General features: G+C 41.7%; 2 protein-coding genes across 2 annotated transcripts; one reads left to right on the top strand and one right to left on the bottom strand.

The window, feature by feature from the left end:
- Positions 1 to 6,110: 6,110 nt before the first annotated feature.
- Positions 6,111 to 14,496, top strand: SAP30 (Sin3A associated protein 30). Its single transcript, XM_027676715.1, has 4 exons — positions 6,111 to 6,715; positions 8,029 to 8,151; positions 10,781 to 10,879; positions 12,948 to 14,496. Exons 1-4 carry the CDS (start codon positions 6,410 to 6,412, stop codon positions 13,068 to 13,070), a joined length of 651 nt encoding a protein of 216 aa, XP_027532516.1. The 5' UTR covers positions 6,111 to 6,409; the 3' UTR covers positions 13,071 to 14,496.
- An 895-nt stretch (positions 14,497 to 15,391) lies between these two features.
- On the bottom strand, positions 15,392 to 23,321 carry SCRG1 (stimulator of chondrogenesis 1). The gene is made up of 3 exons (XM_027676716.1): positions 22,589 to 23,321; positions 18,206 to 18,466; positions 15,392 to 16,692 (listed from the first exon to the last, which is right to left on the bottom strand). Exons 2-3 carry the CDS (start codon positions 18,439 to 18,441, stop codon positions 16,638 to 16,640), a joined length of 291 nt encoding a protein of 96 aa, XP_027532517.1. The 5' UTR covers positions 18,442 to 18,466; positions 22,589 to 23,321; the 3' UTR covers positions 15,392 to 16,637.
- Positions 23,322 to 27,702: the final 4,381 nt, after the last annotated feature.

The raw sequence follows: 27,702 nt of genomic DNA, 5'->3' as shown, positions 1-27,702 counted from the left end.
GAGAGGTAAAGATCTTTTTAGTGCCTGTGGATAGCTGTAATAGCAAAGTTTGGTCTCGTTTGTTGTGTTTATAAAGTTAATAAATATTGGATTTTAAAAACCCAAACAAACAATAACTTCTAAAACCATATCTGTTTAAAACCCTTAATGTTGAAACTGGAGGGTCAGGGTCTCTTTCTATGTTCTGTACTTTAGGGTATGTCCTTCACCAGATTCAGACATACCTTTGCAACTCTAAAGGCTAGAAGCTTTATCAGTATGAAGGCTGAGACTCTAACATTTTCTCTCAAGTAAGGAAGTTGGAGAGCATTAAAGTTGAATGGCAATATCTAATGAAGAAGCAATGCTTTTGATCATCCGCTATGTATTGAATGTGAATGATAGCAGTAGGGACTATTCAAACATAGGAACATGGTACATTCTGTCTAGTGGCCATTTTTTGAGAAAAATTTTGCAAAACAGTTTATCTGATCCTTGTTCCATAATATTTCTTAGGTTTATTATCAAGTAACATCAGCAAAACCCAACTACAGTTTAGAACTACTATTATATTTGAGTTTATTGGAGAATAAGCCCATCTATATCTTTTATCCAGAATGAGCTCTGCAGGAAGTCAGGAAAGCATTTAGACCCCAAACCCACATGTAATTTTACTCATTTTATTTTTATAAAAATGTCTGCATTAGTATCAGATTCTATTTTGTTTTTACTGATGGAATCCAAGAATCTAACTGATGCTTGGGTGGAGGAAGTGTTCACCCGCTCCAAAGGAGCACTTCAAACTCACTGTTAAGTTCAACAAGAGCTAAGTCAGACCTAGAGATGGTTATAACTGTACTGCAAAGACAAGGGCACTGGAAGAGGCTTCAGGGCTACAGAACTTTCCTATTTTCCTTTCTGTAAGATGAATCCATATCGGAAGAGGACATGATGGTGTAACAGAGCACTGTTTCCAGGACCCTCTGACAAAACTGAAAATGGTGTAGTATGTGTTATACAAAGCAAGAAGCAGGTGATTAAAGCCAGTATCAAATCTGAATTTCTATAAGCAGAAAACAGTGGTTCACAAAATGTAAGACTGTAGCACAGAGTATACAATGTTTTTGATAGAGATCATTAGAGAGCTGCAAAATTTACTGAAAAGATATGACAGTTTCTCTTACAGCAAAAAAAAAAAAAGGCAAACTTTTTATTTAATTTCAAGGGATTACAAAAATAACGCTTAAGCAATATACTACATCGGTCTATTACTCATAGTTAAATTTTTATTGAATTACACAAAACCTTGGGGGGTGATGCTTTTTCACTATACCAGAGAGCTGCACTACATTTCAGAAAAGCACCAATGATGATTTAGTTGCATCTCTTTCTAACTGCAATCTCAGATAATGTGAAACAAAATGTTAATCAAAGCAAACTGGATGAACAAGTGGTTAATGACTCTGAAACAAGCAGTCGGAGGTGCACTTTTAACTTGGCCGAATGGTAGCTTTCGAGGAGGAGGAGGAACTGAGAGGTACCTCAGTGCAAATCTGGAGGTTGGCTTCTCTGCTTCTGTGCAGTGGTTGTGTTTGAGCTCTCTCTCTCCTATTTCATACTTCATTGTGTAAGTCCACCAACAAAAATTTGTCACGTACATTCAACAAAGAACATCTAAGTTTTTGTATTTTTGCACATCAGAGCGAAATCTCAGAAGGTCCTTTGATGCCTCCTGTAACTAATGGCTTATTGCAAAAGTGAATTGGCACAAACTGTTAGGGGAAATCTCTTACAAAACTTTAAAGCTTTTACAGTACACAGGTTTATCAGTTTTAATCCTGTAACACCTAGATTATTCTTAAAATAGAATGTGCAGTTTTGGACTTTGTTTACTGTTTTAAATCTTTTAATAAAAGCCTGTGTTGTATAAACTTTCATACATCTTTATTTTCCATTGTACAAGGCAGAATGCTTAAAAAAGACTGGCTTCAGGTGGATTCAGACCTGGAAGTAATTTTGGTGAAAATTATGTTGGTTTTTTTTCTCTTATCCCCTTACTTGAATCATATACAATAAGCTCTGTATTACAGATTAAATTTTGTTATACAATTAATTATCTGAAGTTATATTTTAACTATCCTAGTCTAAAATATGTAAAGAAGTAAAAAAAATACAGTCTGTAGATAAGTTCCAATATTCCTGTGCTTTAGGCTCTATGCTTTTAACAAATTTGGACAATAAATTGGAAGCAGAGCAACAGGCAGTAGCATGGTTAGTTGGTGCTGAAGTGGGAAAGGAGGATCAGATATTAAAAAAATCAGGAAAAAAAAAAAGGAAAAATAAAAAGAATAGAACTTGTTCCTGATAAGGAAGGAGAGATTTGATCACTGTTCTTTATCACAGCTCATGAATGTCTATCAAGTAGGTTGCTCTTTTGTCAAAACCACCAGGGCATGTGGTGAAATTTGCAGAATTTTTCAAGTGTTTGAAGGACTCTATTTTCACTAAAATAGTTACAATACATAACAAAGAAAATGTATATTTGCTGAGAAAAATGTATATCAATAGTTTTCGTTATTATTCCATTTGCTAACAGGATAATTTAAGGTGCTGCACACAAGTGCACTAGTGTACACTTCGACTTCAGCTGAATAGTACCTGTTGGGGAAGGGAATAGTCATCCCCAGTTGAACCTTATCGGGGGATATGTATACACAGTTACAAGCCACATTTCCCTTCCAGGATTAATTACTAATAATACATTTGCAGTGTGCTTGCAGTACATCTAAGGTGATGCATCTGATTATCATTCTTCTCTCTCAAATTACAAAACGCATCAATCAAAAGCTAACAGGAGCTGGGACATATGGCATCTCAGAGAGGCACAAGCTGCTCGGCTCCAACCTGTGCCTTGCCTGTCTCTGTGCCAGGAGGGGCCATCGAGTCCCACTGACTTCAGAGCCTGGGAGCTGTGGATTCAGGCAGACTTTTCAAGATGCTGTAGCTCCTGTTCCTTCTGCATGCCACTTACAAGTCATCCATGCTGTGTGCTTGGCACCCACAAGGGATATAGATTACTGCTGCCTTTCGTACTATTCAGCTCCACTGTGAGTGCTAGTGATGTCTCATGCAGAGAGTTGTTGTTTTGGAGCTACTGTTTCCTTTGAACTGATTTATTTTTGAAGTTTAATCAGTATATTCTTGCAATGCTGCATTTTTTTATGTTTATTTAAAATATCTCCCTATATATGCTTTATTTATATCCCAATACTTATCCTAGCCACTACTAGAGCTTATGTTATAAAATAATTTAACATACTCTTTATGTTATAAAATAATTTTAGATAACATACTCTATGATGAATCATCTTTTTATTTTGTGGGGCCCAAGCTTTGTGAAAGTTTGTAAATCCAGCCTTTTGTAAGCTTCATACTGTCTGATAAGCCTATCTAGCTGCAGCTCTTGGTATTTTTTGATCCTGCATATGGTGCAAAATTAAAAGTGACATGATTTCTTTGTTACTGTAAGCAGGCGTTCCTACCAAACGAGGTGGTCATCCCTTTGCCCCAGTCACACGGTCCTGCTCTGCTACTGGACCTGTGTGCTGGAACATCATACAACTGAGTGGTAAAGCAGATCAGGATTAAACCTAAATGATTTTTCTTGTTGCTGGTCTAATTGTAACCCAATACAGTTTGCCATGCAGCTATAGAAATGTTTTTATGCGCACAAAGAAGCACAGGGCACAGATGTGAAAACAAGCAGCTTAAGCAGAAGCAGAACCATCTTTCTCAGCCCCATGACTGTCTTATCATGATCTAATCACAAAACTATGATACTCTACTTGAAATTAGTCTTATAAATTAACATCTTGGCAAGCATGGCTAGGTAACATAATCAGGCTTTTAACTGCTCCCAAACTACAAAAAAGATCAGAAACATTTAAAACGCACAAGTGATCCTTCCATCATACTAAATCCCAGCAGCAGATCCAGATTGACATATTTTATGCTCACAGTAAGGTCAAATCAATCTGGAAAAAAAAAGTGGACCTGCAAAGTCATAGTCTGAGAGTCTAGAAATTGCTATTCATGATCCAAATGTCCACTGAAGAATTCCTGGAACTCACCCTTGTCCCACTTTTCCCAGCCCATGCTTCCTATGTTCTCCTTTAAGGCCTGCTATGATCGTTATTGTTTTTTGAGGTTTGGGGTTTTTTTAGTTTTTGGTTGGTTTTTTGTTGTTTTATTATTATTATTATTATTATTTTAACATTTTTACATTTTTTGAAAGTTTGAAATCACAAGAAACTCAAAAAGTGAATTAAACCTTTACTGCCTGAGATTGCACAGCAGCAGAGCATGGGATTAAACCTAGGCATTACACAGTTTTCAGCTTGTCTGGTAACAACGTGGGGTTTAGCATGTTTTCCAACTCTTCTCCTATTCCCCTTCCTAAAAACTAAAACATGCCTTCTGGATAACTGCTGTCTGTGACTTTATGCTCAGTTTAGCTTCAGTTGCTGTATCTTTTATTCAATTGTGACAGTGAGGAGCGTGAAGGGGGACCTACCCTTATTGTATAATACCAGGTTATGCAATCAGATTAAGGAGCCATCTGCAGCACTAACTGAAACTGCTCTATAATCGTGTTCCTGGCTCATGCAGGACTTTGGCTTATGCAGGATCTGTGTCTCCTCGAATTATTCACCAGCCTCTCTGCTACTCCTCTCCTTCTTCAGGCTGGAAACGCATGGCAAGCGATATGGTCAAATATTTCAGTGATTAAATAATTGTGCTTTGAGTATGCTCAGCTCAGATGCCATTTCTGAGATTTAAAGGAATATTTGCAGTAGTTCAAAAGGAAAGCAAAACCTCTCCCTTCATTGCATGTCATTTGAACGTGCTTGAAGAAAGATTGTAGGTCAGAGCTTGCTGCTTCTGCTGCTCTGCTGTCGACAGCTGAATTGTTAAATGGTTTAATGCCAACGCATCTCTTACGTAGATTTGTAAAGTCTGAAAACTAAAAATATCTCCTTTTATCAAGTATTTTCACAGTGTCTATTTTAGCTAGTCATGTGCACAGCAAGGTTTTGGTTAATCACTAGCAAAAATAATTCTGCATTCTCAATCTTTTCTGTTGTTAAAGTCACCTTTATTAACAAAAAGTCCTTTTAAAATGACGAAAATTGGAAACGCGCACTAGAAGTTGTCTTTGTCTTCAGAGATCTTTACTACAGGAACGCAGGACGATCCCTAACTACGGGTGTTCTAAAAACAGTTCTAAAGGACGCGGCTTCGTTTCTTTTTGACCGAGACACACGGCCGGCGGCTGCACTTCATCTCCTGGGAGCTCCCTCCCGCAGGCAGAGGGGCAGGAGCGTCCGGATAGAGCCTGCCCGCCCTCCCTGTGGCCGGCGGGACCCGCTCCCGAGCCATGGCCGACAGGGAGAGCGGGAAAGAGAAGAGGCAGTGAGGCAGAGAGGGAAGAGGCCGAGAAGGCAGGCAGGAGACAGAAGATCCGGAACCAGCAGCCCGAGCAGTGTCTGCTTCGGCTAAAACCTTAAAGCGAGAACAAGTGAAAAAAGGGGGAGATGTTGCGAGGGTGGGAGGAGGCGGCGGGGGCGCCCGGCCCCGTGCAGGCTGGAGGGCAGACAGGAGCTCGGCTCCGACCCGTAACACCCTCCGGGGCCGCACTTCCAAATCCCACGGCCGCGCCGCCGGGGAGGCGCGCGAAGGGGGGAAAGAGGGGCTGGCGCGCGGGGCCTTTTAAAGGCGGGCTGAGCTGCTGCGGCCGCTCCCGCGCGGCGGGCCCGGCCTCCAGACGGGAGGGAGTGGAGCGCGAGGCGCAAAGAGAAGCGGCTGCCCCCGTCACCTACGTTGGACGGCCCTGCCTGTCCCGGCGCCGCCGCAGCCCAGCCCATCATATCGCATCCCATCGCACCCCATCCCATCCCGCCGATCTCTCGGCCGCGCTCCCGCCGCCGCGCGGCACCTCGGGAGATGCGGCAGTGCCGCCGCACGGGCCGGGCGCGCGGCCGGGCAGGGACTGCGCTTCCCGTGGGGCCGCGCGCGCGGCCGGCATGCGCGGCGGGCGGGGCGGGGCGGGGCGAGCAGGTTGCTGTTGTTACATAGGAAACAGCTGAAGAGTCTCCACATGACAGGGGGGGAAGGAGGAAGTGGGGCGGCCCGCGGGGCTCTGCCGCCGCTGCTGCCCCGGTAGTCGCGGGGCTTAGGCGGCGGCCGCCGGCGAGGAAAGCCCTTCCCGCGACGTGTGGGCCGGCTGCCCTTGAAGGCGGACTCGCGCTCCAGTGCCGCCGCTGAAGGGAGGCGGGCAGAGAGCAGGGGAGCGCCCCGCCGGGCCGCGCCGCCTCGCCGGGCAAGTTTGGTGCGGGGCAGGATCCCGCCAGCCGCGGCGGTGGCGCCGGGCATGAACGGCTTCGCCCCCGAGGAGGTGACCCAGCGCGGGGCAGACCCCGCCGCCGCCGCCGCGGTGGTGGGCAATGCGGGCTCCGCCGTGGAGGTGCCGCCGCCGCCCGCGGCGCCGGGGCTGGGTCCGGCTGCCGCCGCGGGCTCGGCGAGTGCCGGGTGCGCGGGCGGCCCCGGTGCTGGGCAGCTGTGCTGCCTCCGGGAGGAGGGGGAGCGGTGCGGCCGCGCCGCCGGCAACGCCAGCTTCAGCAAGCGGATCCAGAAGAGCATTTCGCAGAAGAAGGTGAAAATCGAGCTGGACAAGAGCGTAAGTCCGGGAGGGGAGGACGCGCCGGGGCTGCCGGCGGGGCGGGTGGACAAAAGATGCCGGCGGGTCGCTGCATCCGTGGCTTAGTTGGTTTGGGGGCTTTCAATAAAGTTTAGTGGGGGCTGGGGGTGTTTGGCAACGGGGAAGTCTTCGTTCCCCCTTCCTCCCCTTTTCCGTAGCACGGCGGAGTTTGGCTGGCGCGACAGCAGCACTCCCTCAAAGTCTTCTCCCTCCACGGCGGGGGAAGCGCCCGCCTTTCCTCTCTGCTCCTGGGGCCCCCTCCCACCCCCAAGAGCCGGGGGTATCGGCTGCTTGACCCCCTTGCAGCCGCAGCGGGAGGAAGCGTGGCCGGGAAGCGCTGGAGCGGAGCGGAGCCTGCATGGCTCCCGGCGCGCTAGTTTGTCTGTGTTCCTGGCCAGGGCCGTGCTCGCTGCTCCGCCTCGTGTTGCAGCGCCGCACGTCTCTCTCCCCGCGCCGCTCTGTTCTCGCTCGGCAGCCATCAGGCGCCGCGCCGCGCGGTTCGGCTCGGCTGGGCAGGGCAGGGCGAGCGGACCCCCGGGCGCGGGGGGCGGCCGCCTTTCAGCGCCGTGGGACGACCGGGCGGCTCGGAGCGTGTCCGACCTGGCCCGGTGCCGCGGGAGAGCAAAGCGGGGCCCCAACGCGCGGCTGCCGCGGGAGCGCCCAGCGCCCCGGCCGGGGCTGCATGTGCCCCGGGGGACCCCGGCCCGGCGGCACATCGCGCTTCAGGCCGGACACTAACGCTGCCCGGGCTCTCATTGCCCTTAAAGCACGCGGGCCTGGAATGCAGGGCTGGTGCGCGCCGAGGTCTCCCGCAGCGTGCAGATCCCTACAAAGAGAAAGTTGTAATAAAAAGAAAGAAAGTAAAAATAAGTGTGGTGCGTGACCGCGCCGGGTAGCGGAAGTAAAACAAGGAGGGAAGGATATAGATCAGGAAATGAGAATCGTGTTTTTCCTCTGCGGAGGACAACTGGAAGCTTGTTTTTTGTTTGCGTGCTGCTCGGCCCCCGCGCTGCGATGAGCGGGCGAACGGAGGGCTGTGCTCGCGTGTCTCCACAACCTGGCACTGCTAAATCGGCTGAGGGCAGCATTTCGGCGTGCTCTGGGCCCAGGCGGTGGCAGCGATCTGTACCACAGCACACCCTCTGTTTAGAGGAAGGCAGTAGAAAAGCTTCCTTAACCCAGTTAACGCAGCTTTGATTACTGAAGCGTTGTCTCTCTACGCCCATTTGTATCTTAAGTCTGGGAGATACACTGCATGGATTTGATTGAAAGACACCGTTTTACTTTTGTAGGCAAGACATCTGTATATTTGTGACTTCCACAAAAATTTAATTCAGAGTGTGAGAAATAGAAGAAAGAGGAAAGGCAGCGATGATGATGGCGACTCACCAGTGCAAGACATCGACACTCCAGAGGTAGCTAAATAGTTGTGTTTGTTTGGGTTTTTTTCCTAATTGCTATGTTAAGCTTGTTTTTAATGACTGCTGAGTCTGCACCAATACTGCTTCCTCACTTTTACAGCTATTCTTACTCTGGGGCATGTGGGAAAGGGAAGACTCTTGATTCACACTGTTCTTAATATAACAAAATTTAACTGAATTTTATGCTATATTTTCTGGTTAAACTGCACAGTAGAATGAACAAGAGTCTATTTTTAAGTGATGGTTGTCTCAGAAATGTGCTGTTTTCAGCCTTTTCCTTCTTAGCGCTTCCTCTCCAGAGTGGTGCTTTGCCACGTACCAGCAAACTGTCTTCTCTAGGAGTTGACAGCCTGAAGGGAATTGCACCCAGGACTTGGGATATAAATGCTTCTCTGCCCCGTCCCTCCGGTCCTTTCTTCAGTGCTAAATGCATTGCAGATGGCTCTTGGCAGTTACTCCATTGCCTTAGTAACGTTAAACCCTGAAAGTTTAAAGACGGTGGCTCTTTGTTTCTACACCATTGGTCGGGGGAAGAGCCATTTGGAGACCTATGCTAGGAAGGATTGGAAAAATATGGTGTTTTTTCGAACTGTTTTTTCCACTGCAGATCAGTGAAACCTCACCCATTTAAAATAAGAGAACTACAGCTTTCAGCCTTTTCCGTAGTGTAGTGGGAGAGTCTTGGCACCTAAGGCTCTCTTTTTCCTACGTGTGGTCTGGGTTATTTCTACTACAGCATGGCTTAGCAGGTGCTTCTCGGTGTATTAATTTTGATCAGAGGCTGTCATGCCTACCTGGTCCCTTCTGGGAGGGATTGTTTAAGCATTCTTCAGAAATTGCTCTGTAAGTGTTAATTTAATGGCATCTTTGTGGTCAGCATCTGCAGATAGCAGCAACATAAGTGAGGAAACTTTGTACAGGAATCTGTGCTTAAAGGCACGTGTCTCCAGTCTGAAGGCTCTGGCTAAGAGGATTATAGGGGACTGAGAGTAGTTTGATGTTGGCTGTGTTGTTTGTCTGTTAAATATCTGGAATTGCTTCTTGGAAAGTTCTGTCTAAAGCTAGTGCTCTGTGTGACTTCAGGTAGCTCTCTGACACCATGTAATTGCAGCTCTTCTGCAAGCCTGTTTTGTTTTCATATGCCAGAATTACAAAACATGACACAACTGATGGATATCTCCAGAACAAGAAAATGAGCTTTTTTTCTTAACGGTACTACTACAGGGAAGAAAACTGTCTGGGAACTATTTTTGAGGAGTTTCAGCTGGCTGTTTGGATAAGAGGAGTATATTCATTCCACGTAATTACTATATGTCTTAGACGCCTCTTGGCCGTTGACCACCTTTATTTTTAATTATTATCCAGTTTAGTAAGGACAAAAAGTATCATTCTTCTGAAGACTTGAAGGCCCTCCTCTTTCCTTCTCAGTCATGACTATCTTTACTGGTTAGAAGTCATTCCTACAGGAGGGGAAGAGATTCCTGTGGCACGGGTAGCTTCTGGGACCTGCTGAGAAGCTGCTGCTACTCCTCTGCATGATGCTCTGGGGGTGGGTTCTCCACTGTGACTTGGGGAGTGGAATTTAATGCCACAAACTTTAGAACACCAAAGGACACCCATCCTTTACCATGCAAGGTGACCTCACCTCAAATTTGGCCAGGTTGCCAAGTATGCAGGAGCACTGCTGTTTTAAGTATTCTATAGCGAGGCTGTTAAAAGAATTTAAAGCAAAAGTGAATGCTATCATCAGTCTTTAAAGTAATGAGTTTGGAGAATACATCTAGTAGAATTTCTCATTCAGCCTGCTTTCTCAACTTGCTTTCCCACTCAGTCATCGGATTAAGCTCTTATGTTATCTAAGAAAATGGGGGAGGTAAGCTGTTGCTGGGAGAAGTGACTGTTGATCAGAGGTCATGGGATTCAAAACTGACTGAGTACTGGATTAAAGCAGTGTGTTTGTGTCCCTAAGAGGACTTTGTGCAATCCTCTCAACTGTTGATGCACACTGAAAAATAGTTTTGGACATTTATGCCCTTGCACATAAGTCCTGTATTGTGCTTATAGCAGGGATACTTTTGGAGAGCAAGAGCAGCTGTTTTCTTTTCTCACTTCAAGCCAAGAAAATTTTGTACTGCAGGCTTTTTCCTGATTCTAATATGTACTCTTTCATGGTGCAGATATGCTGTGTCTTGCATGTAACTTATTTAAGATTTAATGGCCGAAATCACATTATTGGGGCTTCCTTTGAGTCAGCATCTTCATAGATGTTACATGAAAGTTGTTACTGGACTTCGTGTTATTGTGCTTGAACTGGGGAACAAACAAAACACCATAACTGATTAAAGTACATTAATGAGTTCTAAATACTGTCCACAGCTAAAGAGAGGCAGAACCATGCTCAGTAACAACAAAATACTCTTGAACTGAACTGGGCTATTTTTCTTTCTGCTGGAAGGTGCAGGGTGGAGTTTGTTTTTTGTCGAAATGACATCTGCTGAGCTCACTGTTTACCCTTGCGTATCTGTGAGATTCCAAAATGTTTTTGAGAGGCGAACTGTTACTGACTGAATCTTTTTCAGTTACATTAGATTGTTTTCCTCCCCTTCCCTGTCTTTTCTTCTAGGTTGATTTATATCAGTTACAAGTAAACACACTTCGAAGGTACAAAAGACACTTCAAGCTACAGACCAGACCGGGACTTAACAAAGCACAGCTTGTGGAAGTATGTATGAGTGTTTTTCTATAATAGAAAATGCAACTTGCTATGGCATGTGGTTTTCTATGCGATTTCATCCTTGCATAAAGTGCCTGTATAATCTGGATTTTAGGAGAACAAAAGGGAGCTCCTTATCTAGCTTCCTTCATTGGCTGTAGCTCCTGAGACAAGTAAATAAAAAATAGAAGCTCTTTCCAGAGGAGGAACTCTAACTTTCAAAAGGAATGTTTGCGACTTAAAACCACAATGTGAGTTGGAACAGGAAGATGATGGGCATCCCTCAATATCATAGAATTGTTGATTTATTGTGTCTGTACATCAATCACAGCTTTACCTGAAGTGCCCTGCTGAAAAGAACTAGAAACTGAGAGGTGGCAGTGAAGTTCTTGTAAGGTTCAGACTTTGCTTTAAAAAGCTAGTTACTGCAACCATCGGTGTTTCTGTACATGTAAAGTACGGAAACCTGAAAAAACATGCTTCACTTGATAATTCTGTTAAAACCACTGGGGTCTGCTCTCAGAAAAATGGATTTTTATGCAATTAGGGGTTTTCTTACCAGTATTTCTAAAAATGCTGAAGCTGTGTGTGAGTAAAGCTGTACATAAGCATCTTTGCTTCATGTGAGTGCAATTTTAAAGGAATTCTTTTGTGCTGCAGAGATGCAGTCCCAGCATGTTCGTGTAAGTAAGTGGAAGAGCTGGTGATCTTCTCTTAACCGGGAAACATAGCTACTCTTTTTTCACTTCTGTGCAGTGATACACTCAGTTGTGTTTAAGTGCAGGCACACTGTTTATCTCTCCCTTAATCTGTTTGGGTTAAAAGCAAGGTTTTTAGCTGTAGGGGCAATCTCAAGGCTGAGCTGTAAAATAATAGTACTACTGCCACTGCGTGTAAGAACGCAGCATCAGTCTTCAGTTTTCCTAAAAGTAGGTTAAGGTGCAGCTAGCTCTTGAATTAGCAAGACTGTGAACTGAAAAAGCACAAGCAGTTTTTGTTCTGCAAAACTCTTGTTTCTAAGAGTCTGCTTTAGGTACATCTCATGATGCAATCTCATGATTGCACTAGTTTATTCTTATGCTACATGGTGTGCATGGGCAAAGCTCCTTCTGTCACATGCTTGATTTGACTGACCTGCAGCTGTTTGTGAACCATAGCCACAGAACTTCCTTAGTATACAGTATGTGTGATTCCTTGTAAACTGTCCTAACATACAAGTTTAGTTGTTACTTAAAAGTCCACTTCAGAGGACTCTGTCAAACTGCTTCTCTCTGGATGTTTTGGGGGTAGAGTTGAGAAGGCGTCCTAACTTTTTAGTTAGGCTAAACACTTCTTCTTATATCCTATGGTAGTTAAATGAGTAGTCCAACGTTTCTCACTTGTTAATTTTAGTCTACCAGCCTGGCAAAAAGCCAGAGAATGGACTCAAACTGGTGTAATATTTTGTGTATTTTCTTTTAAAGCTGATGTTCATTTTGATGAAGGAAAAGACTTCTGAAATGACAGAATTGATTCAAGGACTGTTTACAGATTGTTATATTTTAGTGGTTACAGCATGGTGAATTTTCACTGATAGCTCTGTTTTGAAGAGCTGAATGTTCAATTATAATTCTCGAATATTCTTGTGTTAGATGTGTCTCTATGTGATTTGATGCAGACACAGACCACCCCCTAACCTGAGTGAGCAGTAGTGTCTCATTTCTGTGCTGTCACTGCCGATATTCTATGGTCATTACCCGCTTTATATTCAAGGTTTAACTAAACCGATTTAATGATAGTCCCATTCTTGTTTTGATGTGTTTGGTTTTTTTTCCTGGAAAGTTTCAGGACTTTTTACTGTGGAAATTAGGGTATAGGCTGCTAGTTCTCAATATCTAGTTCTCAATAAAATGGTTCCTGTTTACCTTTTTTAATGAATATTAGAGACTTCTGAGGAAAGGCAGCTTTTCCCTTTTTTGCAAGCTTCTTGATCAGTCTTTCAAACTTTTACGTAATAGATTTAAATCTGAATCATCAGTTTCTGTATATAACCTGTATATAAGTGGTTATTTAATTTCCTTGCATTCTTCCTTTATAGATAATTGGCGGCCATTTTAGGACAATTCCAGTGAATGAAAAGGACACCTTAACATACTTCATCTACTCAGTGAAGAATGACAAGAACAAACCAGATCTAAAGATGGATAGTGGGGTTCATTAGGCGGAAAAGGTTGGGACTGAGACTCAGGCCGCAAATCAAAAGACTGAGGTTTTGTTGATATGCAGAAGCTTTCTTTGTAATTTTTTCTCCTGAGAACAATTGTCTCTGTTTTATTTTTCATAACCTTGCTGATTTGTTTGAAAACCATCTCTTATGAAACAAATTTCCTCAGCAAAAGTATTTTAAATAAATATCACAGGTATTGTTGCTCAAGTGGGTGTGTCTGTAACTTTAGTGAGTTGGACTTGATGATCCTGATGGGTCCCTTCTACTCAGCATATGCTATGATACTTGTATCTAATAGTTAAGCTTTGAATTATGTAATAATATTAAAATATTTTTCAGTTAAAGTGTGCCAAGGATATATTTATGAATGTACTGAAAGTTCTCATGATGCAATGCCTTTAATTTAAAAAAAAAGCTGTAGCAGACCTGGCAATAGGTTCTTTTTCATAAGGTAAAAGGCTTTAAGTGACAGTTCCAGTAGTTAGCTGGGCAGAAACGGCTGAATAACACTTTCCCCTTTGGAAACAAGAACTGATGGAAGTTTTTCTGATTTGTTTATTCACTTTGTCCATGCTGAGATACGTGCTTCCCAGCTCTGAGGCCTTCCTACTCCTATATTAAAGTGGAAAAAAATGCTGCTCTCAAATTTCAAAGCTTAAGTAAGGATGAAGAGACTGCTGCAGCTTACTGTGCTGAGAAATCCTTCAACTCAGTAAGAAATCCTTTAGCTGCTGACTTTTCCATTCATCTGCATGGACTGCTGCTAAGAACTTAATTGGAGAATGAGAGTCAGAGTTTGTGCAGGGTCAATACAGTATCTTCTAATAGGCATACTGTTTCTTTTTCATTGCATGCATCAGCTCAGGCCTGTTTAAAAAGAATGACAAACCCTCACAATAAAACCAAAACTTATGGTAACATATGAGAAAAATATCCAGCAATACTTATGCTTTTAATTGAGTGTCTTAGTAAAGTCTAATGTTGAAGATGGTATTACAAATGACTTCTTGTGTTATCCTTTTAACTGTTGTGCCAGTCCAAATGTGTGGTGTATGGAATATGATTTCTTTCTGCTTTAAGCTGTGCACATAGGTTGAAGAAAAAGCTGAGGGAAAATAGTTTTCATCTTAAAGCAGAGGAGGACACAGCTTCAGCTTGTTCAGTAAGCATTAAATTGCAACTCCTAACCTTATCAGATGTTTATAAGTTTTTTCTTAATTTGGAAAAAATGAAAAAGCAGTATGTCCATGGTCTAATCTGCTCGATACTTATTTTGTGAGTTGGTTTTTTTTTTTGAAAATTACTACTTTTCTGGCATCCCTGCAACTAAGATGCTTTACTTTGCTTTTTTTGACCTGTGACGCTTGCATAGAACTGAATGATGATAAACCCTAATCTCAAACTGGCTGTCTTCCCAGTATCTCTCAGTGGTGTGACTTTTCATTGCACTGTTTTATGTATTTCCATAATACAGTTCTACAATGCTGGCCTAAGTTCACAATGGTTAGTGATATCTAGCTAGTGACAGCTAAAATTGGTGCTCTTTTGAAGATAATGTTTTCATGGCTGTTTCACTACAGGGACTGTAAATTTGATTGCCAAACATCCTTTGCACAAATCCAGCTTCTTATTTTCAAAGTGCAAGTTGCACAAACAGCCATGGAACCTAGTCATGGATAGGACATCCAAATGTGAAGACTTTCTCTGAGTGCATGATGGGATTGAATGTTCTCACCTAGGCCTGGCAGGACCTAGGTGAGACCTGGCAGGACCTAGAAGAAGCTGTGTGAGGGAAGGAGAGTGGGGAGAGGAACAAAAACAAGTTTCTATGGGAAATCAGTGTTAAAGTAGTAACTTAAGTGACCCCGTCCTGCTGCATGTGTAAAGTGGCAGAACTTTCTTCCAGTGGATTATGGATTTTTCAGGAGTGGTGGAAAGAAGGTAACTAAAAGCCACCAACTTTAGTAGCTAAATTTGCATTTGCCTTAATTTTTTTTTGCTACCACTGCTTTGGAAAGCTGTGAATGCCAGGCATATGCAACATGATTCTTGTAGAAACTAGATGGCGCAAACAACAGAAGTTACATACCCTAGAAGCTTATAGAGGACTTTGAACAAGAGCAGTTACCATATGCTTTGTTAGCAGATCTCTGATATCGGATATTTTCACTGTGTTGCCAGATTTATGGGATTTATTTTACTCTTAGTTTGGTTGGAAGCCCGGATGACTCAGGAATAATTACACAAACAAAGCTTAAAAAGCCCAGTGACACAAACAGTTTAGCAGTCAGTAGTGCAAAAATAGTACACACAGATTTACTTGAAACGTTTATTATTGGCAGTGTATAATCACCCCCCTCAGTATCCAGCCCTTGTTTGCTAATAGGAAGAAAAACCGTCATCCTGATATTTCATACTGGTATGTAAAGTAGCTTGGTAAACTGGTGGTAGCAGTTTGAGCTAATGTGTAAGATTATTAAGTGAATAGTGCACTTTTTGAGTGGAGATGACTGAATAGTTACTTCAGTACTGCAGACCTTCCACATCACTGACTTGATACCTAAAGAGTCTTTCTGTGTAAGGCAACAAGCCGGGTTTACTGCCTGTAAGCGTGGCTTGTTCAGGTGGATATCCTTAAACTTATACAGTCCCACTTATACATACTCAACACCTGCCAATACAGATTGCAGTATAAGTGAAAAAACAGCCAAAAAAATTGTCTATTTCTATCTATTGCCTAGATACCTCTTAAATGTTAAGATGATTACCTCTATGTCTTCTCCTCTAGCTATTTCCTTACAGGGCTAGCCTAAAAATAAAAAGCCAGCATTTTAACTTAATTCTGGGTATTGTATTTCAAATAAGGTTTGTTTTAAAAAAATGTACTGTTCTAGCATTGTAAATGTTCAATGTTAAGTAATTTAAGGTTTTACAGATCGCACAGTTAAGGCAGGTGACCAGTTACACGTAATTAAGACCCAAGTGTGCTTTAATACTATTAATGTCAGTTTTGACTTTTTTTATTCCAGTGGAATATTTTCAGATATGAAAATACATGGCTTTTGTATGCACGTGTATTTTAAGATGCGTAAATAGAATGTTGGAGCCTGTCTGCAAAAGTACCAGGGACTGAGTAGCTTTAGCTTAAAAAAGCATTGAATGTGTGATGGCAATAATGCAGTAGGAAGCTGCACTGCCATAGGTTGCTGTGAGAGTCATGTTCCTAATGACGTGAAGGCTTAGGCTTGAATTTTCTTTATCCAGACTAGTTGAGAATATTGTGCTGAGAAAGAAGAGTTACACTTTTTGCTGGGGTATGCATATTAATATGCATTAAGAGCTTGTACAATCTCTTAAATCGTTTGAAATTAGGTCAGTCACCAAATTGGAAAGAACTTCTTACGTGCTTGATATTCCATGAAGGTGTAGAAAGGAAATTTTTCTACAGTGTAAAATGAAGCACCATTTTGTGGTTAGATTGTGGTGGTTTTGTTTTTGCCCTTGAAAGCATTATTACACGATTGTAGAATGATGTCTGTTATCTTCACGTGCAGATTTGAATCACTGACTGTTGCAGGGGATCACAAAAGATATCTTTGGTCCAAAGAAAATATCCCTGAAAGACATGATCAGATATTTAAATAATTAGCCCATTGATTTATCAGAGCTTTAACATGACATACATTTCCCATTGTGGATGTTTTTTAGTATATGTTGTGGTACGTGTGGGATTACTGTGTGTGCGGGAATGTCCTTCCAGCAATGCAAATGCAATGGCAGATCTGAATGAAGATACTGCCTTTCTACCTCTGCTGACCTGGTTTAGAAGCAGTGGCAAAACTTTCATTGACTGACCAGATTGCCAGAACTCCACCCTGGTATTTTAGCTTTGAGAAAATAAACTTACCAAATAGATTGTATTATCAGAATAAAGGACTTCGGCATGTGCATGCGTACTGGTTTAGTGCAGTTTGTCCCTAGAACCGACATGCAAGGAAGGTCTTGTGTAGCTCAGGATGCTGGAAGGAATACTTTTTTAGGTATTTTTTTAGTCTGCTCAAAGCTCAGAGGTTGAAGCTAAAAACTCCCAGTGTGTTTCACAGTGAGGACACCCTATCTGGTTTTAGGGAAAGTGAAAGATGGAAAAATTTATTGAAACCCTGCTCTCAGTCTGAATGTGAGATTTTTAGCTTTAGAAGTCTTTCGCACTTGGTTCAACACTACAAGAGTGTTGAAAACTTGCCCATTATTAGATTTTTAGGGAGTGTTAAGAGGAGCAAATATAAAAAATAGTTTTTGCTTGCCTATATAATACCATCACATTTTAGTGCCCATGAAGTATTAATAAGTTTTGAACTGTTGTTATTTCTAACCCAGATATACTGAAGAAAAGATGTTGCTGAAAAGCTGAATGAAATAATACCTCTTAATACATTTTATTACTTAAAAGAGGTATGGGCTGGTGGTGGGTTTTTTAAGTCAATTATGTTTTTTCTGTTTAACAACAACAAAATGCCCATGTTCGGTGAGAACTTCACTGTTAAACTTTGTCAGCAGTGCCAGAAAACCAAGGAAATGTAGATGTTCTGGGGCTAAATCTTTTCCCTGCCTTACAGGTATTTGCGAACCTCTGTTCCCCCCATCTGATTTCCTGCTGTTAACAGCTATCTTTACAGAATCATTTATTCAAATGACATATGTACATACACCTTAGAATATCAGTACTGTTCTTTTCCATGGAACAGAAGTCAAATAGTTTTGTTTGTGGTCTGAAAACATCTTCATTGCAAAATGCTGTGGATAAGGGTTTGATGTAGTTATACTTAGTTTGGATCAAACAGAGGAGTTGAAAGTTGGGTGATTTAAATGCTGAAGTCTCCAATACTAGGACAGGGAGGTTTACAAAATATGCTAAGCAAGTCCTATGGGAGCCCCTGAAAACAAAAACCTGAGATACTGACAGCGTATCAGATAATTGGCTGTATCTTAATATCATTTCAAGCCATCTGAAGTGATTAATTTCTTTAAAGTGGTAGCTTATTCCACCTGTGGAAACTGTAAGATGATGGAAATATAATGAGCACTTGTAAAAAACTATACAAGTTTACATGAAATGAGTATGGTCTTACTTTGGGCAGCAGAGCAATTCATTCAAGTTGCAGTAACAGATCACCTCACAGCCCTTCCCTTCCCAAAAGTGATCTTGCAGAGTGTCATCAATTTGTCGAAGGTTCTCCATGCCTTCAGGGATGTTGTGACAGTTGTGGTCTTTGAGGGCCCTCTTGTAACAAGAAGGGCGATGGGAAGGCACCGTGAGGGTATCCAGGAGGGTGCTCAGCAGAAGCAGCGCTGAGAACATCTTCATTTTTGCAGCTTCCCACAGCAGGGTGCTAAAGAGAAATGAGGTACGTGACACAGGTATTGCAGCTGAACAGACCTCTTTCCTCAATTTGCTTCCTTACTTACGTTTTTTCTTTTTTTCCCTGTGAAGTTTTGGAGGATTGAGCATGAGTTCTGGAGAGTGTTTTCTCCTAGGAGGTAAATAATATTGCAGCAGAATTGATATTCATTACTTTCTGTACAACCTTGGAAATCCTTTCATCAGGAATTGAGGCTTCTGATGCTGGCAATTTTGTTGTTTCTTTGGCCTCTCACCTTGAGAAAATTGCTTTGAGCTGGCTGCATTTTCTCAGTGGTGTAAGTGATTGTATTGATTGCTGCCAAACCAGGGGAAAATGTCTGGGTGTGTGTCCTTGCCTTCCTGGCCATTTTGCCTGTCAAAACAGGAGTCACTCACGTAAAATTAATAGTATCCTTTCCCATTAAAGTTGTGGAAAAACTGCTGGCTGATTGAATCCTCTGTTATGGGCTGCTTGAAAAACTGAAGCTCTCTGCAGTGATGCCAAGTGTCACTGTCCTGGACTGCAGATTCGGGTATGATACCGCATTATAGAGAATTTTCTTTTTTTTTATTGTTTGGTTTTTTTTAGTATTGCAGACTGCTTAGTTGAGCCTTGCTACTGGAGGCCATTATGGCTTAATTGGCTTTTTAAAAGATGGGATAAATTATCCCTTGCAAAACTCTCCTGCTGGTGATTAGGATTTCCATCGTCTTGTTTAACGCTTGTTCTGCTGTTCTTAGCTGCTTTGCACAGAGTTTGGCCATGCCACAAAGCTTTGGATAAGATCCTTGAACTTGCATTCACTTTTAAATTAACATTTTGAACCGTGTTTCAACCTAGACTTTATTGTATTAGGAGAGAGAGTGGGTGTTATACCTTTCCTCATGCTTGAACAAAAGGGATCTGATATCTTACTGAATTTAAATGGGAATTCTGCTCTGAAAACTAATCTAAAGCAATGACCAGCTCTGCTGAGCACTCCCTGTGTGCTTGTTACTGTACTTGCATTGGCCTCAAGGAAGCCTTTGCTTCATTCTGTTGGCACTTCAGAGTTGATCCCCTGACATGCTGGCATTATGGGCCAACCCTAGTGTTTCTTGTGGGGCTGCAGATTAGAATGCTCTAGGCTAAGCCAGAAGTAACAGGGCATAAGGCAATGTCTGATCAAAGACTATCAGAGGCCATGTTAAGATGGCAGAGCTGTTATCTGGTTAAGTTTAAAAATGAGGTATGCCAGCTTTAGAAGTCAATTAATAGAGTCCTATATGAGTTATTTTGTGAAAATCTTGAGATCACCCTTGAAAAACAAACAATAAACTTTTAAATCTATAGATTTACAGTATTTTATAGTAATTTTTCTTGGATAGTTATCTTGGCACCATAGCGGTCTTGCTTATCTTCCATTTCTTCAGCTAATGAATAACATGCCAGGGACTATTAGAAAATCTGGGAATTAAGATTCATATTAGGGATGACACCTCAATGCTCTTTGGTTTTGTTTTAATATTTAAATTTGGGGGTTTTTTAAACATTGGTATTTATATTTAGACTTGGGTTTTTTGAACACTAGTAGCCAAATAAAATATTAAAAAGTGGCCTATATACTAAAGAACATGGCTGAAGTTAAAATAAGCTCTTGTTTATTTTTTTTAACTTCTGTTGTAGAAGCAAAATTCATGGAATAATTCCTTTTAGTTTCCATGAACTTGTATGGGAACTCTTGAGTAGAAGGCTCCTATAAACTATCAGTAGTGGAACCTTGGGGATCGTGGTATCTTGCTCCTGTGTACTTTTTTTTTATTATTATTGTTTCTAATAATTCAGATGATCTTTCCCTACCCGGAGTTCAGCTGGAATGCTCATTTGAATCTGTTGCCAGCTGCCTATCTCCTCAAAATTTGGAGGAATTCACTCTGTCCTGAGAATGGGCAGATTCTTTACTGTCAAATTGCTTGATTAAAAATCATGACCTACAGTTTAAGGTGATTCTGTAACTCAGTACTTGCCTTGAAATATAACAGAATATTGCTGTAGTGCATCATCAAGAGTGGGTGTCAAAATCAGTATTAGCAAAGTCAACATGCAGGAGAGCAATGGATAGAACAGCTTTTCTGACAGGTTACCTATGCACTGTTACTATTCAGAAAAAAATATTTATTATAATTTTGTTTCTGCTTAAATATTTCCTGTGGGGTTTTTTGCAGATCATAACCACATGGAAATATTTAGTCGAAAGACCTATCCTCAAAAGGCTGTCTCTTTCCTGAGAATGGTCCCTATTTGCAGATGAAAGATTGCCAAGGACCTGAAGTGTTTCATCAGCTCCCTGCACAGGATCACTGCTGGTAAACTCAGCAGACCTTTCAGATGCAGCATCTCTGTCTGACAAACTGTTGCAACTTCTCTTTCTGAATGTGGTTGCGCAGATGTTGGAGTGTCACTGATTGCCTAGGTAAAGAACAGAGCTAGTATGTGTGTATTTATTTCAAAATGGGTGTCCAAGACCTTATCTGCTTTTGCATACCACAGAAGTCTTGTCTCATAAAACAAGTCAGGAAAATGTGAACAAAACCAACCACTAAGGTGACTCAAAGACTCATTGCTAGCAATCATTTTCTTATAATTCTTTATTTTATAAAACCTTCTGTCAAGACAGCAGTGCCATTCATGCTAAGCCTGACCAGGTTGTTCTATCAAGATTGTATAATTTCAAATTCTAGCAGGAGTAAACCATCTGAAAATACTGAAAATGAACTTGCTTTTGCATAACGTCTTTTCAGTTAGTTATTTTGGTTATTTTGACATCATGTAAGTAAAGTTTGAGACTAAATGCAGCTGGGAGTACAAGTACTCTGAAATAGTTTGGAGCTTTTTGTAAAGGAAAAGGGTTAGTTTGGGAATATGCATGGTGAGTTGGGAATCAGTGCTGTCCCTGCTTGTTCAGCTGAGAGTGTTTGAATTATCCTGCCAGGCAATTTGGTGTCATCTAATCCTTGGATCTGCTAGATGGAGAGGTAGTCAGAAAAGACCAAAGAGAAAAAAACCCAAGTTTCAACCTGCATGTCTAAGAACAACAGGGTAATAGTTCATGAGAAGTGATGCCCTGTAAAAGTCACATAGAAATAGGGAAAAGAGAAATTGCACAAAATGTGTATTTTGGCACCTCTAGAGATCTTCCATGTTTGGAAAAAAACAAATATTTACAAGTTGGTCTGTCAACCATTAAGTATACCCTTCATTAAATATACCCTTCATTAAATATACCCTTCTTATATCCTTAAGCAGGCTGTGTCTTGAAAACAAGAAATACAGTAATAGCTACACTTCTGGGGTATGATCTTTTCCAGTCTGTCCAGTGGTATGTGCCAGGTTAACAAGTTGCACTAAAGAAGCAAGTATATATTAAATTTGTTTCCTTTTAATGTTTTGAGTTCAAGAGCTAAAAATATTTATTGATAAGAAAATGTATCTTCTTGTTTTGTCAAGTTTCCCTTTCAGAAACACCTGTAAAATGCTAAGTATTTAATATGTAGATGTGTCAGTGCGTGATAGTTAGGTTTGTTAGTGCATTCCTAAGAAATCATTACACGAGAGGTGCCTAACTGATAATATTGTGAAGAATCTTTTCCATTAAAAAAAAAAATCCTTCAAATCTATTTTATTTGAATTGTTGGTGCACTGTAAGGACAGTGAGGATGAATTCCGTGAATTACTGCTTTGTAATTATCATCAATACCATGATTCTTTCCAGAAACTGAGTTATCAATAAACCCCATTTATTTTTCTTTAAGATAGCAATTCATTGTAAACACACCCCTCTCCATATTCACCAATTTTGCAACATTGAGCACTGGAAGGCAATATAGTATGTTTAATGACCTCAGACGTTAATATGTAGCATCCAACTTTGAAAAAAAGCAAGATAGTAAAAGAATTATTTTGAGCTGGATCATAGCCATGTATCTATCTTAAATAACACCTCTTGCCTATGATATAGCAGCTTCTCCCAAATCATCTTCTGCATGTTTCCATATATGTTTCTAATTCTGTACTCTGTAACTAGCAGCAGCAGAACAAGTACACAAGGATAATTTCAGGAGCAAAACGTACCTTTTTCTTCTGCTTCACTCCCTTTCACTTTCTTGGCAGCCGTATCTTTTTAGATGTACCCAGAGAGAGTCAGAGCTAGCGGGGATGAGAAGAGAGAGGGAGGGCTGATGGGAGATGCTGTACAAACAGCCCTTTGTCCTGACTTCTGCCTGTGACTGACGAGCTGTTCTCCAGCAAGGGGTCAAAGGAAGCTCCAGCAAGAGGTCAGAGGATGGGCTTCAAAGAGCCACCTTTTGCAGTCACTGCCAGCCTCGTCTAGGGGCAAAAAAATGAGCGTGTTCCTTCTAGCAGGAAACAATTAGTTCATCCAGAATCTGATGCGAAGGTGTCTCCTCATAGGGCAAAGCATAACATTGAGAATGACAGAAGAGGAAATATCCTGTGGAATAACTGTGTCTTGCTTGTGGAGTGTGAGCAGGCTGGAGGGAGCGGGAAGGAGCAGACTTCTGGGGTTGCACAGCCAGAAGAATGTGGTTTCTAGACAGATGCCTTATTTTGCATTTGGTGGAGAAGTGCAGACCTACCCAACAATCTCCTGCAAAGCTTTAATTCTTGACTTTGGGATCCTTTAAATTTTCTGAAACTGACATAATAAAAAAAATCCTTTCATTATTTTAACCTGACTTCTGGTAAAGCATACTCAGCGATGCCATGCATCGCATTCTTTACTGAACAAGTGTTTAATCAAGAGGTAAAGTGTTACATTGAACAGTATTTCAGAGGAAGTTATTTTAGACTAATATAACTAATCAAATGATCTAGTACCATAAAAACACATAACGAGGTTCTTAATGGAGTTGAAGTATTATGTATTAATGAGAAAATAGTCTTGAGGGTGAAGCATGTGTCCTTATATTTCTGTTGTAATTTGACCCTCATTCTGTTATAACCATCCTGGATCTATTTTGTGATGGGAATAGAGAAGTATGATTGTTGAGCTGTAATTCTTACATTTTCTTGTCTGCATTGTTTTAATTCTGATATTGTGTTGTAAGAGTTTGGTTTTCTCTATCTGTTGGGCTGCTTCCAGTACAGAGGTTTGTTAGGAGTATCTCTGCCTCCTTTTTTGTGAGAGAAGTGCCTCTGCTCAGCTGGCTCAGTTTACAGTTGGATGTCTTGCTGCTTGTTCAGTTTGATTTATTGTATACCAGAAGTGAGCTAGGGCCTCTGTAAGAACTGCATATTCATCTTCTGCTGCCTGAGCAAAGAGGGGAGGCAAATGGCACAGATGTTTTGAAGCAAACCTTTTGAGACTGAACCTACCTACTCGAGGTGGTCCCATCCAGCAGGTTGTTCCCTCTCTCTGTTGGAGATGGGCAACTTGGAGGGCAACAAGCAGGATGCATGGTTGTACCTCTGCCTCTAATTCAGGTTAGAAATGTCAGGATGGACATTTTTTGCCACTGCTGTTACAGACATAGCAACTTAAAAGGGGAGGGAAGAGATAGCTGCAGGCACCAGCTGTCAGAACAGGACAGCCTTGCCTTTTCAGGGTGACAAAATGCCTGGTGCTGCCTCTGCTTTTCTACATAAATTCTTCTCTGGTGCAGAGCCTGGCCATGGCGGGCCATGCCTTAAATGAGATTATTGTAATGCCTCTGGGAGTACACAGCGTTCCAGGGCAGCATTCTGCTGTGGGAGGAGGCTGTGAGCCTGGTGTAGATGTACAGGGGACTTTTTATATGTAAGCAGGGATAAAACTTGGGAGGAGGGAATGAGAACATATTGTGCTGATGCTCTGTTGAATGCCTTTTTAGTTAATTGCAAATAAACTTAGGTGTTAATAATTTGAATTTTTTTATCAGAAGGTGTAATAAAAGTGCATTAGGATTATCCCTTAGCTGTCTATTTAACTTCTCTTGTGTTTTCCATGGAGTATCTGTGTTTCCAGAACACATTTTGAGAGCCCTGTTTGGACAGCAGTCCAATGAACTGATAATTTTGTAAATAAAGTGAAGTGTGTGAGGCATAGTTTTCTTCAGGAAACGTCCTGCTGCATTTTGAGAAAAGACAGTTCTAACAAAGTTGGTGTTTTGCTGGTGATTTGTTTTTTCTGCTCCCTCCATATTTCCATGTATGATGTTTTCAGTCACTGAAAACTTTGAGGAACAAGAGGAAATTTTCTCCCTTGTAATGCTGCTTCAGCGTAGAGACTGAGAAGCAAACTGGGACCGGGAGGAAGCAAAGTTGTGGGGAATTTTGTCAGGGAAATACAACCCAATAGGAGGTAGAAGAAGGCTGCTGTAGGAACAGCTAACTCTTTAGGGTGTTAAAAGTGAGGGAGTTTATAGGAAATGCACTGGAAGATGGGGGAGCCTGCAGTGGGAGAAAGCAGGAGTTCCAGATCTTAACTTCCTTTCCCCTTTCTCCACTTTGCCCCTGACCCATTGCTGTGGATATCTCTTTCTATACTGACTCTGTCTCCCTCCTTGTCTCCAGCCCTGATAGCCTTTTCTTTATTTTTGGTTTCCTTCTGCCTTTCTGCTCCAGCACAGCGTCCCCAGTGGGCTCAGCAGCCAGTGTCTGGCACAGGCTGGCAGGGTGCCAGCTGTGACAGAGGGCTATTGAAAATTGCAAAGCCTTTTTTTCCCTACCGTGGCATCTGGGAGCTGCAGGAGAACCGTAAGGAAATCTTGCTTTTTCACCTTCCTTCATCTGTGTCGGCATAGTAATCTTGAAGTGTGTTTGACTCCTTTTATTTAGAGGCACTGTTTTAGATGTACATGTATGCCTGTTTCTGTCTGAAGAGGTATGGCAATATTAGAGGTAAGGTGTAAAGTAGAGCTGCTTTGGCTTTTTTTTTTTTCTTTCCCAGGCTGGAGCCAGCAAGAAGTGATGGCCTATGAGGAGGCAGTGGCAGATGGAGGCAGGAGGGGGTGTGACAAGGTAGCAGCAGCAATCCATAGGAGAAAAGTAGTTTTCAAAGGATAATGGCCCCTGGTAGGGTGAGACAGAAGAAAGAAAAGGCAGCATTGAAATTCAGCTGCAAAAGCATGGCTGTCTCTGACATATAGCATTACTCGAGACTAAATTTGTGTAACATGCCCTTAGAAAATTATCTCTTTCATCTTTTTTTTTAAAGTACTCGGTGCACTTTAAATGTGCTTTGCATTCTTAAAATGAGCTGCACAGGTTTAGCTTTTTGCTGTAAGCAAAAGCCAGTTTGCATCTTGTTTATGTCCTGGATATCAACACTCAGTTCTTTGCAGACTGACAGTGAGAAATACTGATGCATCTCCACTCACATTAAATCTTCTTAAAAGATACCACTTTACCTTTGAGTCAGATGGCTCATTAATATGTAGAGTGTATATGAGGAGATCTATAAGGAGCCTGATTTTGGCAGATGATGCAGTCTAAAACCTGTACTTGAAGATTATAAAGGAATGTAAGTATTGTAGGAATGCATAAAGACCTTGGAGACTTCATGCCAGTAGTAATGACACCATCAGCGCAGCTGAGATATTAACTGCTATCATCATTTGTTACAGGATCACGGGGGTAGGTGCCTTGGACTCAATCATCAGCACAATGGATTTTTAAGCAAAGATAAAAATCTCGTGTTTGTTTTGCAAATATACATGTGTAAAACAAATATATCCTATGTTATACCCCTCATGTAATGTTTTCCATCACTCAAAACTTATGTCAATCAGAAAAAGTATTTGAAAGCAGTTTTTTCTGCTTTTACTTTGTGTAATTTTAATTTTGTGTCCTTTGGCTGCTTGATGATTTTTTTTTATTTTTTTTTTAGAAAATATCTATGCTGTTAAATACTCTACAATTGCCTTTGCAATTTTTGCATCTGATAACTTGCTTTATACCTTGTACTTGCATTAGCCTGGGGCATTAATCTCAGTTTTCTAGAACACTGTGGTTTGCTCTGTACAGTAGTTCTTGTTCATCCAGCATTTCTTCTGTTTCTTGTCTTTATTGTTGGACACTGCTTTATTTCCAGTGGCTGTTCTCTGTGAAGTCCCAGAGCCTCTCTGTTTCCTCTGATTTTCAGCCTCCTGGTTTTACTGTCAGTTTTCAAAACTTCTTCTGCAGGCTGTAATCTGTGCTTGGTTAAAATACATGTCCCAAAGTACTAGGCTAATCAAAGGCATCTTTTAGTGTATTTCCTCAGATCAATGGTCTGTTGGCATGCTCAGGCTGTTGCTGTTTTTTTCTAGGAAGGCAGAGAAGATGCAGTATATTCAGAACCTGCTGATGTAGTGAACTATCGGTTCCAGACAAGCCAAATGAGTCGATGTTCTAAGTGTGTGTGTATAAAGTTTGGTGGCAAATGGCAAGCTGGCAAATGACTCTGAATGTATTATGGAAAAATAATACATTGTATTATGGAAAAAATATTCTAAATTGAGAAAATGTTCGCAGCCATCAAAGGTATTACTTACCTGATCCCTAGAAATCCATACCTGTTCTGATTCTTTTATGATTCACGATGTTACTGGGTTTTGTTTGGCTCTGATTTTCTACTGTTTTGCTGGGAATTAGCTATTGATACTTAAAGGCATCTGGCCTTGAGGATATGAAGCATTCTGCAGCTACTGAAATTGGTTGGTGCCAGGAGTCTGATAGAAAACCAAGAGATACCTTTGCTTCTATCACCTGTGCTAGTTTCTCTGCAATTAAAGAAAACAAAAATGAAAATAAAACCAAAAACTTTAAAATTAATTATAAGGTTTAACTTAGTTTTCCTTAGTCACCACCACCAAAACCATTATGGCTACTGCACTGACTTTTGAAGTCGTCAACCACAGCACTGCTTTTGCCTATCCCAGGATAGCTGTGACTCCACACAAGGCTGCTTGCTGGGCGCTCAGCTCTGGAGCGCCGCAGCGAAACTGTAAAGGCTTATCCAGCTTTCAGAATTTCACCCCTGCTGCTCATCCATGTGAGAACCAGCAGTACAGCCAGCAGAGACCTGAAAGGTATCAAGTGTGACTACATGAGGCAAAAACGTCTTTGCGAACAGGTTGACCAACCTAGGGAGGAGAGCTTTAAAAAGGAATAACAGGGGAGGAAGAAGGCAGCCCACAACTGAGTGAGGAAGTGGTGGCAATCTCAAGAAGCTTGCAAAAGAATCAGGAGCAGAGAGAGGAGACCAT

The sequence above is a fragment of the Neopelma chrysocephalum genome, unplaced genomic scaffold, assembly GCF_003984885.1.
Source record: "Neopelma chrysocephalum unplaced genomic scaffold, ASM398488v2 Primary Assembly neopelma1_42, whole genome shotgun sequence".
In the NCBI taxonomy this organism is placed as follows: domain Eukaryota; kingdom Metazoa; phylum Chordata; class Aves; order Passeriformes; family Pipridae; genus Neopelma; species Neopelma chrysocephalum.
This window is presented reverse-complemented; position numbering and strand designations above follow the sequence as displayed.